Source organism: Protomyctophum bolini, assembly GCF_963924005.1.
Source record: "Protomyctophum bolini genome assembly, chromosome: 17".
NCBI classification, from domain to species: Eukaryota; Metazoa; Chordata; class Actinopteri; order Myctophiformes; family Myctophidae; genus Protomyctophum; species Protomyctophum bolini.
The window spans coordinates 22,371,961-22,384,772 of NC_137878.1; the positions used below are offsets into that span (position 1 = coordinate 22,371,961).

At 45.0% G+C, this 12,812-nt stretch overlaps 1 protein-coding gene across 1 annotated transcript in view; it reads left to right on the forward strand.

Annotated features, from left to right (window-relative positions):
* Positions 1 to 2,161: 2,161 nt before the first annotated feature.
* The window catches only part of dlgap3 (discs, large homolog-associated protein 3), a gene marked incomplete at both ends in the record, with an annotated part of 75,613 nt that continues 64,962 nt past the window's right edge, over positions 2,162 to 12,812 (forward strand). The window contains 2 exons of the mRNA XM_080787143.1: positions 2,162 to 2,196; positions 5,839 to 6,329. Of these exons, the coding sequence (XP_080643269.1) occupies positions 2,162 to 2,196; positions 5,839 to 6,329 (526 nt within the window). The remainder of the gene's footprint in view (positions 2,197 to 5,838; positions 6,330 to 12,812) is intronic.

A 12,812-nucleotide genomic window follows, 5' to 3' on the forward strand; every position in this document is an offset into this window, starting at 1 on the left:
GGAGAGAGAGGGGGGGGGCAGGAGGGAATTGGAGAAGCTTAGAGAGAGAGGGAACAGGGAGACAGACTGCAAAGAGCAGATGGTTTCAGTGTTGTCGCCTAAAGCACTATGTCCATCACAGACCCTCACTACAGAGAGAGAGAGAGAGAGAGAGATAGAATGAGGCAGATAGAATAAAGAAGGTAGCCTACTAACAGTAGTCACTGCTCTTTTCGCAACTCTTTTTGTGAGGCAATTATGTCGCCATGTTGCTCAGGCCCCCTTTCCACCAATAGAACTTTATTGGTTCTAGAAACTGGTGCAGACCGTTCTTGAAACCTTGGTGTTGTCACGGAACTTGTGGTTTTTGTTCCCGGTTCGCACACATTTTCAGGGTTCGCAACCAATTCATTTTCAGTGGAAACACTCTGAACTGGTTCAATATTAGAGAATTGAGAGGGAAAAAGAACCGAGTGGGTTCAACCCCAGTGTAAAGGGAGCCGGTGTAGCACATGCGCGCACGTGCATGCACACACACACACACACACACACACACACACACACACACACACACACACACACACACACACACACACACACACACACACACACACACACACACACACACACACACACACACACACACACACACACACACACGTGTACAGTTGGCTAAATGAATATTGTCTGATGGATGGGTGTGCATACTGTGTAGTCCTGCCATCTGCTACAACAGCGAGCGAGACAGAGAGACTGGAGGACTCATGGTTCACTGAGTTTTAAGCCCATCACAGCATTCAGCTCACCTTCCGTACGCTCTGCTGACAACTGTGTGTGTGTGTGTGTGTGTGTGTGTGTGTGTGTGTGTGTGTGTGTGTGTGTGTGTGTGCGTGTGCGCAAACTGGATTTTCACTCACCTGAGCTGGAACATGAAGTTGAAAAGAACACACACACACACACACACACACACACACACACACACACACACACACACACACTTTTCAACTTCATGTTTCAGCTCAGATGGGTGAAACTCCAGTTTGTGAAAGTAATGAGCAGTGTCCCTTTTTGGTCTCTCTGTCTGTATTCTGTGTACACAGAGAGAGAGTGAGAGAGAAACGCAGATTTTTTTGGGCTACCGTAATTTGTAAAGTAATTTAGTCAAGTGTTAATATTGTAACCGCGAGGTGGCGACGATGTTGCAATGAGCCACGAACATGCCGATTTTGATTGTTTAAGTGTTTATACAGAAGTCTATAATGGAACGACCATCTTGGTCAGGGCAACAGGGCCTGTTTACCGCTAGCTATAGCAACCCAATTCTAATGTACAGTAGGTTGCATTACGACCACAATCTATCATAAACAGTGTTGGGCAATATTACTCAAGAGAGTAATACTCCTTTTAAAAAAGTAATATTATATTACTTACTTGGAATCAAGAGTAGTATATTACATATTATATAATATTAGATATTACTTTTGTGCCCCCCACCCAAAAATAATAATACTATATGGAATGTTTATTGTAAAATATATACCAGTGAAAGATTATATAAATAAACTAGAAAAAGTGCCCCTCGGGGCACAGGTCTCCACCAGGGCAGGTCAGGTTGTGACCTCCTGGTGGCGCTATAATAGGCCAATGTGAAAAGGGTGACATTTCTTCTTACGCCTTGGATGGCAATCGGATGATTTGAGGCATTTTGTTCCAAAAATGTGTTTTGCAAAAATCCACCTATTGGTGGCACTATAACAGGGCAATGTGAAAAGGGTGGGATATATTCCTCAGCCTAGTAGGAAAGTCTGTGAAAGATTTCACGTAAATAGCACACTCCGTTCATGATTTGGGCTTTTTGTTCAAGCCGGGCCAATCCTGCAAACACATGACTATAGAGATAGTTTTTCAAAAGTCGGCCTCCTGGTGGCGCTATAACAGGCCGTTCTGGAGAATTTGGGGCAGAGGTATATCGTTGGCGTCCAGGGAATGTGTGTGCAAAGTTTGGCATCGACCGTGTTAACGGTGCCGGAGATTATCTGGTAACGGACGGACGGAGTGCAAAACATACTCTCTCCCCATGTCTTCGGCCTGGTGGAGACAATAACCTTTGTTTAATCGAAAAAGTTGCACAGCATAACTTTATGAAGAAGCAGGTAGAGAGAGATCATGTTACTGAGTAGCAATGTCCAGAGAGGTGGAGATTGCATTTGAGAGCAGGTGAACAAGGCATCTGTGTGTTCCATCTTCATTTTGCGCCGCGCTGTCAGGTGTGTGTGTTCAAGGCCCTCTGTGAGCGATGACTCATGCCCTGGAAGATGGCTGAAGCGCCGCGCGGCGCACGCTATACAGGCACGGGCCAATCAGTCGGCTTGTCTGCAAATTACAGCTCAACGTGGTCACACAAACACACTTTTAGGTGTGTGCGCGCGCGCACACACACACACACACACACACACACACACACACAGATGTACTGTATGCACACACAGTCACACAGAAATGACAGGAGGCTAGCCCGCTCTGCGTGTGTGTGCGTGTGTCTGACATAAATAGGACAGATTTGGGAACAGATGTTGGACATGAAACAAGTTGATTGGGATCAGCGTGTCAAATTGGGAACCAAATTGGTATCCCCAATGAGATTTTACTGAAGATTGGGATTTGGGTTATAGCATTATAGGGGGGGGGGGGGGGGGGGGGGGGATTTAAATGAGATTTTACTGAAGATTGGGATTCGGGTTATAGCAATAACGGGAAATTTGAGTCTAGACAAAGTCACAAAAAGTTAGCAAAAACAACGTGTGTGTGCGTGTGAGAGAGAGAGAGATAAGACACCTCTGCCAGTCTGCAGTCTTGCACCTTTAGTGTATGACACATGCCTTAATCTTTCCCATCGCTGCTGAGTGTGTACCAGCTATGGTTGGGAGGTGTTCACAAGTACGAGCAGTGTCCATGTTGTCAATTGTCATAATGTGTGATAGTGTATGTGTGTGTTTTGCACAAGTACAGTGTCTGTGCTTGTGTGTGTGTGTGGTGGTGCTGTACACCTACAGTATACCTACGTACACGTATGTGTGTTTGTGTTTTTGTTTGTGCACAGACAGTGACACCATATGTCACTGTTCATAAGTTTATCTATTTGTATTGTGGATATCTATACTCTCAACAGAACAAGGCTGTAGTTGTACTTACATTTCAAACTGGGCGTAATTTATACAGAGGCACCCTTATTTCATATTCACTCTTTGTCTTTATTTTATTTTGCACTACAAACGTATAGATCTGTCAAACGGTGTGATTGAACTATAGAGCTATGACTGATATATTGGTTTGGCTAATATATCACCCAATATTTGACTTTACCTGGCAATTATGCAGCTGTCTTTATGTCTCAATTCTTTACCACTTTCACCCATGCCCTACTTTGCCATGTCATTATGGGTGAAAATGTTCAAACCACACATTTTGAGCTTGTCGATTGACTATTCTATCCAGCTCATATCGCAACGTGTTGTGAGCTTGTAGATCAGCTATTTTCAAATACCTAGTAGCTGACATACAGTACAGTATACAGCTCATAGGTGCTAGATATGGTTTGCTTATTTCTCTCACAAAATGGCAACACAGACTGTGTATGTACAGTCCCTTTTTAGGACAGACACGCATTTGAGGCTCTCGTTAGCCGCGCTGTCTCCCACCTGGCCCAGCTCCAGTGACTGATCCATAATAACCACACGTATGACCTCCAAATACAAAGCGCGTCCTCCCTCATCGCGCCTCCCTCCGTGGCTCTTTCAGATCGCCGCTTTGAACTTTCAAGTAGACGGCTCCCTCTCATCAGCATGTGACCTTGTCTCAGATGGATCCTTGCGCTAACGAGATGAGCTGAATCAGACCGCGCAGTTCTGCCACAATCTGGAACGTCTGTTTAAAGAGCCTGAAATATTCCCATAACACAATCCCTCCCTTTACACTAGGCGGGATCGTGAGGCCAGTGCCCGTCAAATGCGTGAAATACCAGAGATCCTATAGGCAACCAAGGAAGCTTTTAGAAGGAAAGGAAATAATCACGTGACACTTTCATGGACATTACACAGTGTGTAATGTCGGTGAATAATAACCTTCCAAACTCATTTTGAGCAAAAAAATGAGATTTCACTCGTATGTACCTGTCGCAACTTTAGACAGGAGTCTAAAGTTTAGAGTGTCACTGTTTTGATTAAAATTTAAATTGCAACAATAAGGACCACCTTGAACCTTTAACACACTTTGGGCATTCAATGAAATGATGTGTGACGGAAGGAAGGAAGGAAGGAAGGAAGGAAGGAAGGAAGGAAGGAAAGCCAGGAAGGAAGGAAGGAACCGTCAAGAGCCAGAAAGAAAGAGAATACCAGATTGATAGTGTTTAGGACAGAGGGGTGGGGGGTTCATGCATAAAAAATAAGCCCTATTTGTTGTATAAATTCATACAAGAGGCGTGAGGTTATGTCTCTCATCCCCGCCATCCCTGGGCCTTCGCTCATTCATTCTGCCGATTTCCAGTGGCTGGCACATCTTAAAGGCAAAAGATGATGAACATGACATGTATGCTGCTTTCAAGTCACTGCCAAACCCACCCCTCCAGCCTCCACCCCCCATTCCTTATCATCTTTTTCCCCCCATTCCATCTCTCTCTCTCTCTCTCTCTCTCTCTCTCTCTTTTCATCAGCATCGTTTCTTCGGCGACAGTGTTCGTTTCCCGGGATCCAATATGGTCGGAGCCTGAAGCCTGAATGTATGTTCCGTCGTACTGTACTATGTACCGTACTGTACTGTACTATGTACTGTACTGTACTATGCCGCCGTGAGCCAGATCTATAACTCACAACGACGTGCCGCGGAAGTGACGCACTGAGTTTATATCCAAGGTTTTCGGACCACGACGCTGTCATACGACGAAGCATAAATCAGGGTTGGTGTGTGTGTGTGTGTGTGTGACTGTGTGAGTGTGTGTGTGTGTGTGTGTGTGTGTGTGTGTGTGTGCGCGTGTGTTTTTGGCAGAGGAGGCAGATGTAATTGCATTTCAGAGAGATTCTGCAAGGCCTGTGCGTGCATAATGAGGGTTTGTGTAACTCTGGGCATTCTGGTTCCCATCCGATGAATTAGTAACATTACAGTGACAAATAAAAGTGGTGTTATCCAGCCCGAAGGCCTCAGTTTGTATATCTGACTGGTTGGTTGGTTGGTTGGTTGTGTGTGTGAGTGTGTGAGTGTGTGTGAGTGTGTGTGAGTGTGCATGTGAGTGTGTGACTGTGTGTGTTAGTGTGAGTGTGAGTGTGAGTGAGTGTGAGTGTGTGTGTGTGTGTGTGTGTGTGTGTGTGTGTGTGTGTGTGTGTGTGTGTGTGTGTGTGTGTGTGTGTGTGAGTGTGTGTGTGAGTGTGTGAGTGTGTGTTAGTGTGAGTGAGTGTGAGTGTGTGTGTGTGCAGCTAAACTGCGTGAGTATACAGTACGTGGCGACGGGCAGAAGAGCACCACCGGGGCATGCTGGCATTGCTGCATTCATTTGTGAACTAGTGAGTGTACTGTACTGTGTATACTATGTATAGCGTTTTGGAATATGCAAGTATAGCGTGAACTGTTTTTGAAGGAGTTTTGTTATATGCCATGCAGCTTCTTGTGTGGCTGTGAGATAAAAATTCAAAATGCATTTCTGTGCGTGGGTGTTTGTGCATTTCCTCCCATACTGTGGCATTATTGAGCCAACTATTCTGTATGGTGCCATCTGTTTCCATGGCGTGGCACTATAGAGTAGGGCTGTGCCAGAAGAGCGTTTTGTGTGTCTGTGTGTCCTCAGCTAATCTCAACCCCTGGGCCAAACAGGGCCAAACCCCTGGGCCAAGCAGGGCCAAACCCCTGGGCCAAGCAGGGCCAAACCCCTGGGCCAAGCAGGGCCAAACCCCTGGGCCAAGCAGGGCCAAACCCCTGGGCCAAACAGGGCCAAACCCCTGGGCCAAACAGGGCCAAACCCCTGGGCCAAGCAGGGCCAAACCCCTGGGCCAAGCAGGGCCAAACCCCTGGGCCAAACAGGGCCAAACCCCTGGGCCAAACAGGGCCAAGCAGGGCCAAACCCCTGGGCCAAACAGGGCCAAACCCCTGGGCCAAACAGGGCCAAACCCCTGGGCCAAGCAGGGCCAAACCCCTGGGCCAAGCAGGGCCAAACCCCTGGGCCAAACAGGGCCAAACCCCTGGGCCAAGCAGGGCCAAGCAGGGCCAAACCCCTGGGCCAAGCAGGGCCAAACCCCTGGGCCAAGCAGGGCCAAACCCCTGGGCCAAACAGGGCCAAACCCCTGGGCCAAACAGGGCCAAGCAGGGTCAAACCCCTGGGCCAAGCAGGGCCAAACCCCTGGGCTTGTATTGTACCCCTGATACTGTATTGTACATCTTTTTGGTGTGTGTGATCCACAGGGAAGCCCTATGGTCATTAGACCCTGTCTTGTTTCACTATATCCCCCAGGTGTATGTACAGTACACCCCCTCCCCCTTTTCCCCCTCTACACCAAATATTTTACAGAATCTTATTTGATGAAGGTTATTCCCAGCCCCAACTTATCCCGATTGTGTTGCCTCCGTGCTTTCTTCCTATCGCCATGCAAGCTTTAAATAATAATAATAATAATAAAAAAGTGACCTTCCTCTTATACAATCCAGGACTTATTTGAATACAATGTTATTTTAAAGAAATATATGCTGTAGAGTATATTAATACAATATACAATACAATACAATAGCTAGCATGTCTGCAGTGATTGGAGGTTTCCCTACTCAACCATGGTCTTGGGTACCGACTCGTTGACAGTGTCAGTAAAGTTAGTTTTTTGTTTGTTTTTAAGAAGACGGCACACAGGATTGAACACCAGATCCCCAGCCATCTTTATCGTAGTTCAGACGTTGTTGCAATTACCTCTCGCTGTCGTGAGCAAGACAACGGACATAAAAGTGTCCATAAGTATTAATTTAAGTTCTCTCTTCCTACTTGAAGACAATAAACTATCAATAAACTATCTGCGAAGACAATCAACTATCTGTATGTGTACATGCGTCTGAGTGCATACTGAATACTTTCTGCATGTATAGGCTAGTGTGAGTGTGTGTTTGTGTGTGTGTGTGTGTGTGTGTGTGTGTGTGTGTGTGTGTGTGTGTGTGTGTGTGTGTGTGTATGTAGTGTGTGTGCATACAAATGCCCCCCTAAGTGTTGGCACTTAATCTTTGGGACTTGCTGACAGTGTGTGGATGGTCTTATTCTGTCTAACGAGCACATTTCTGGATTAATACAGGAAGATAATGAGAAACAGCATCACAGGAACAGACAGTACAGCTCGCTGCAGCGTCCTCCTGTGCACACATCACATCAGTGCCTGGTTTCAGGATCTGCATGTTCCAAAGTCAAATTGAGCGTACGTAATGAGTGGATTGGTTCACTCATGCTTCATTGATTCTCCAATAATACTCCAGTGTCGCTCACCGAAAGTACAAACAACGAAAATACAAACTAAAAATACTACAAGCTGACAACCCGTCGCTGCAGCGGGTTGTCACGCATGTACTGTACATGCATTTGTCCGTCTGTCTGTTTGTCTGTGTCTGTGCGTGTCTCTGTCTGTTTGTCTGTGTCTGTGCGTGTCTCTGTCTGTTTGTCTGTGTCTGTGCGTGTCTCTGTCTGTTTGTCTGTGTCTGTGCGTGTCTCTGTCTGTTTGTCTGTGTCTGTGCGTGTCTCTGTCTGTTTGTCTGTGTCTGTGCGTGTCTCTGTCTGTTTGTCTGTGTCTGTGCGTGTCTCTGTCTGTTTGTCTGTGTCTGTGCGTGTCTCTGTCTGTTTGTCTGTGTCTGTGCGTGTCTCTGTCTGTTTGTCTGTGTCTGTGCGTGTCTCTGTCTGTTTGTCTGTGTCTGTGCGTGTCTCTGTCTGTTTGTCTGTGTCTGTGCGTGTCTCTGTCTGTTTGTCTGTGTCTGTGCGTGTCTGTGCGTCAAGTGATATCTCAGCAGCGCCGTCGGAGAATTTCATTTGTCAGAAATCACATACTGTATGTCCACTTGAACTTGAGGATGAACTGATTAGTCAAGGTCATTGTGACGCTCATTACATTCCTCTTATGTTATCATTCACTACCAGTGATGGGAAAATTACTCACATTCTTTACTTACTAAAAGTAGCAACACTGCAATGTAGATGTACTAAGTAGAAGTGTCGCATACATGCGATATGTACTTGAGTGAAAGTACAAAAGTATCTGCATCAAAATGTACTTATTAAGTACCAAAAGTAAAAGTATACTCATTATTCAGAATGTCCTGTTTTACAAGTTTTCAAATGTGAAAAATGTATTAAAATCTTTAGAAAATAGCCGATCTACATGCAACGCATTGTGAGCTTGTAGATCGGCTAATTTCAAAAGGCCGAAATGTATATAGGGCTGAAGTGGTTAATGTGTGTTTTGTAGTAGAGTAATAGTACAATATTTGCCTCTGAAATCTAGTGGAGTAGAAGTAAAAGTACAGAAAATGTGTACAAATACCTAAAAAATGTACTTAAGTACAGAACTACAGTAAATGTACTTAGTTACTTTCCACCACTGTTCATTACATAATATATAAATCTGTACAGACAGGAATGTCAACAGCAACTGGTTGAGGGATATACAAGCACGATGCGGCATTTCTTTCTTGCTGACCCAAAAAGTCAAACGAAAATTCTGGTGAATTTGTTCTTCTCCTATAGTTGTTCTGCTTTATATTCAACATTAAACCCAACACTTCAAAGCCTATTTTCACTTCACTCTTCTGTCTAGCCATCCAATCATCTTCACTCTCATCTGTAATTACACTGTTCTCCAGCGCAGTATCCTCCCGCTTCAATCCCCCACCGCCGCTCTCCGAGTCCGCTACTCTCAAAAACCGGCTTGCCTTCATTGTATCGACACACACACACACCTAGGGGCCTATCTTCTCGTCAGTGTCTTTTTTGAGTGGTGCAGCCACTCCAAGGAACAGCAATGTGTCTGTCTGTCTGTCTGTCTGTCTGTCTGTCTGTCTGGAGTCTGTCTGTCTGCCAGCCACACCTGTTGGCTGTGGGCAGTTCAGAAACCCGTCCACCAGTGACATCATCATTTGGCAGATATTATTTTAAACAAAAAAAAATTGATTTGTATTAAAGCGAGAACGACAGCTTCCATTTTCGCATTGCAACTTTTCAGGACTAGAAAAACTGCCGTTTCTATTAGCTTGGATTCCCCATCAATGATGTCACTGGTGGACGGGTTTCTGAACTTCTCACAGCCCTCCTATGAGACACAGACTGAGTAGAAAGAAATTGTGCCATTTTATCATGATGATTATTAGTGAGGACCTAATATATAAAGATAGGTTGAAAAGTGGTGAAGTGGTCCTTTAAAGTGTATTCGTTGCCTACTGAGATCAACATTGAACGTGTTACGTTTGAATAAACAGTATGTCCGTTGGGCAGGCTGTCTCTGTAGACCATTAGACATTATTCAGGATTTTCAAAGGTTCCGTTGTTCAACGTGCAATTATTTTGCTGTTCACACATAGTAACCCCAAGGAGGGTCTAATGTTTTACATCTCCAAATGAGATGTAAAATGTTAAACGTTGCGTTTTAATATGCTATTGTTTTTAACTGTGCATTCGCGCTCATAGCACAATGTGCTGAGTTTTCATGCAAGCCAAGGCCACTGCTGTTTTCTATAGAGGGTCATATAGGGATATGTACAGTAAAAAAGAGCGCACTTATTCTGAGTTAAATCCAGACCGCACCGCAGTCAGTTGCAAGAAATATCTATGGCCTGTATGGACCCTTTGAACAAAGTGTGCAGGTCAGGATAATGTTGCAAGCAGCTGCAAGTGGCAACTGGGATTTACGCTCCGATTCCTAGAGCTGTGTGTGTGTGTGTGTGCGTGCGACCATAACTAAAAGTGACGGCAAATCTGTAATGAGATACTGTAACATGTGGGCCGCATTTTCTTACATACAGTATGTGGAAATGGTTTTGTAATTAATACTGAATTGAGGAAATGCTTTTACTCTAGGAGGTTGCAGGGAGTTCTTTGATAAGATATACGCATACCCTAAGCTAGACCATATTGCCCCAGTGATGATACTTGCTTTGGATAGAGGCGCTTTATAAATGCACCATTTACCATTTTACTGTATACTCGCGTGTTCTTTGAACCCACTCAAGGACACTTTGAGACCCACTGGTGTAGCAGAGGGTTTCCAGAGAGCACCCTGACTCTGTTTGACCAGAATGGAACAGAGCCTTCATTAGTATCAGCAGTAACACCTGTGAAGGAAGTAGGGACGCGGCCCTAAATGGCGTGTGTGCATAGACTAGATAGAGGTTTGATGTCGTACAAATGCTGCAGGATGAATTCATTTATAGTGCAACAGTGGTTATTATAGAAAATACTGAATGTACCGTGGAAGAAATGTTGTGTTCAAAGCAATGCTATTGATTTTTGTATGTTTTTGTGTACTGACTGCGGTGGCTTGGTCTAGGTTTGGAAAAAAGGGGTGTGTAAGATAAGATAAACCTACCGTCTATATGAACGGTCTATGAACGGTGATTATATGAAGGATGAATTAGGACCCTCTATCAACAAGTAATATCTCTGCTGTTTGGAATAATTAAACCACCTAACTCCAAACTGTTAATCTTTCAGGAAATGAAAAATATAAGATTTTCAGGAAATGAAGAAAACCGTATATTTTTAAAACGATGCAATACTGCCTCATCAAAGTTGGTGTCAATTACTTGCATGAGACGGGGAGAGGTGGTGGAGTTAGCTGTTTTAGCAGACAGGTTGAGGGTCCAACGTGAGTTAAGAGGTTTTTTCCGAAACGCTTATTAATACTTTTTCAAACCTCAAAAATTGAGTTTGGTGTTTTTTTTAATTTATTCCCTAAATTACACTGAGTAATTAAACTCATTGTCAGTGTCGTGGTGTCTGTGGTGTCCATGGTCAAAAAGTCCATGTGCAAAACCAGAGTCAGTAAGCCAAAAGCACAGCCAGTGCCAGAGTCAAAGCCAGAGTCAATAGTAGTAATCCAAAAGAACAGACCGTGCCAGTCAAAGCAGGAGTCGGTAATACCCAACGAACAGAACGGATAGTAGGTATTAAGCTCTCATGTGTTCAAGCTTGGTTGTGGAGTCTGGATGGCTAGTACTGCTGGCTCAAAAGACCAGGTTTGTTGTGTGACTTATTTCACTCATATATACACACACACACACACACACACACACACACACACACACACACACACACACACACACACACACACACACACACACACACACACACACACACACACACACACACACACACACACACACACACACACACACACACACACACACACACACACACACACACTTTTTTTTGTTGTGTCTTGTTCTGACTTTAGTAGATAGTATACAGTAGTCTGACAGGAAATGCGACATGCTGTCAGCCTAGGTGCCCGGACCACTATGCCAGTCGCCCGGGCCTCTTAATCATATTGTAATCCTATTTCTAAGTGCCTCTTCAACTCCCAAATTCTTCAAAATTGTTCTATCGTTGTTGTACAATGTACACACAACCAACTGAACCGTTGATATAAGAAGATTGTGTTGCTCTCTGGAGCAGTTGGCCTGTAGCCTAGCGTCCAGTCTGTCCGTGTAACTGTCCTTGACCACCGGCAGGTCCTTCTTCAACTCCTGCTGAACAGCTTTGGCCCCCTCAGTGTCCCCTGGAATGAAAGCCCTCGGCTTGCTGCCCAACAGGGCTTTGATACAGAGCTTGCTGTTGCTCAAGCGGCGTCCTCACTGAACCTGATACAGTCAGTAATAAAAATGGAGTCAGTCCATTGATGTCCTCACCATTGATCCTCTCAAATCTGTTTACCTCAGTTATACTCGGCTATATGGTCCGTCAAGTTGGTTGTTGCTTTGGCTTTGGTGTAAGGCTAACAATTTCAAGTGGTAGCAAACCTAGACAGACAAGGTTTCTGCCTGACAGTGATGATGAGTAAATCTGTATAAAGGGAATGAGGTATATAGGGAATCAAGGTAGGGAATGAGTCCTTGCCCCAAGTGGAGTGAATGCTCAGCTGGAGAATAGGAGCTGTGGGAGCAGCATTGCGTTCGCTGCACCACAGCGTTGTAACAAAAAGAGAGCTGCGCCAGAAGGCAAAGCTTGATCTATACCTGTCAATCTTCATTCCTCACCTACGGTCTTGAAATATGGGTCACGACCGAAAGAACAAGATTACAAGCGGCCAAAAATGGGTTTTCTCAGGAGGGTGGCTGTCTTCTCCCTCGGGAATTAGGCGAGAAGCTCAGTTGTCCATGAGAGAGTCAGCGTAGAAGAGTCGATGCTCCGCTGCATAGAAAGGGGTCAGTTGAGGTAGTTTGGTTCATTCGTTAATGGTTGCCTCCCATTAGGCAGGGAGGTTTTCCAGGCACGCCCCAGGTGGGAAGAGGGCCATGGGGCCGACCAAGGACCAGATGGGGGAGTTATCGCCTCGGTACCCAGGCTTTTATTTCCATCCGCGTTCGCCTCAAAAAGAAAAGCCTGGGGAAAGCCATTGTAAAATTTTGCATAGGAAGCCCACTTCCTAGGCCTATCTAAAATAATTGTAAAAAACTAAACAAAAGCATGCCCTGCACACACAGCTACAGTACATGTGCACAGGCATGCACTTAAATGTTGCAAAGTATCCCTGCCTGAAGACCATAAGCGCAATATCTCCCCTGGCTGAGGCGGATTACTCTTTCAACGAGTGGTGGATATTTGAATTAAAGTTGTT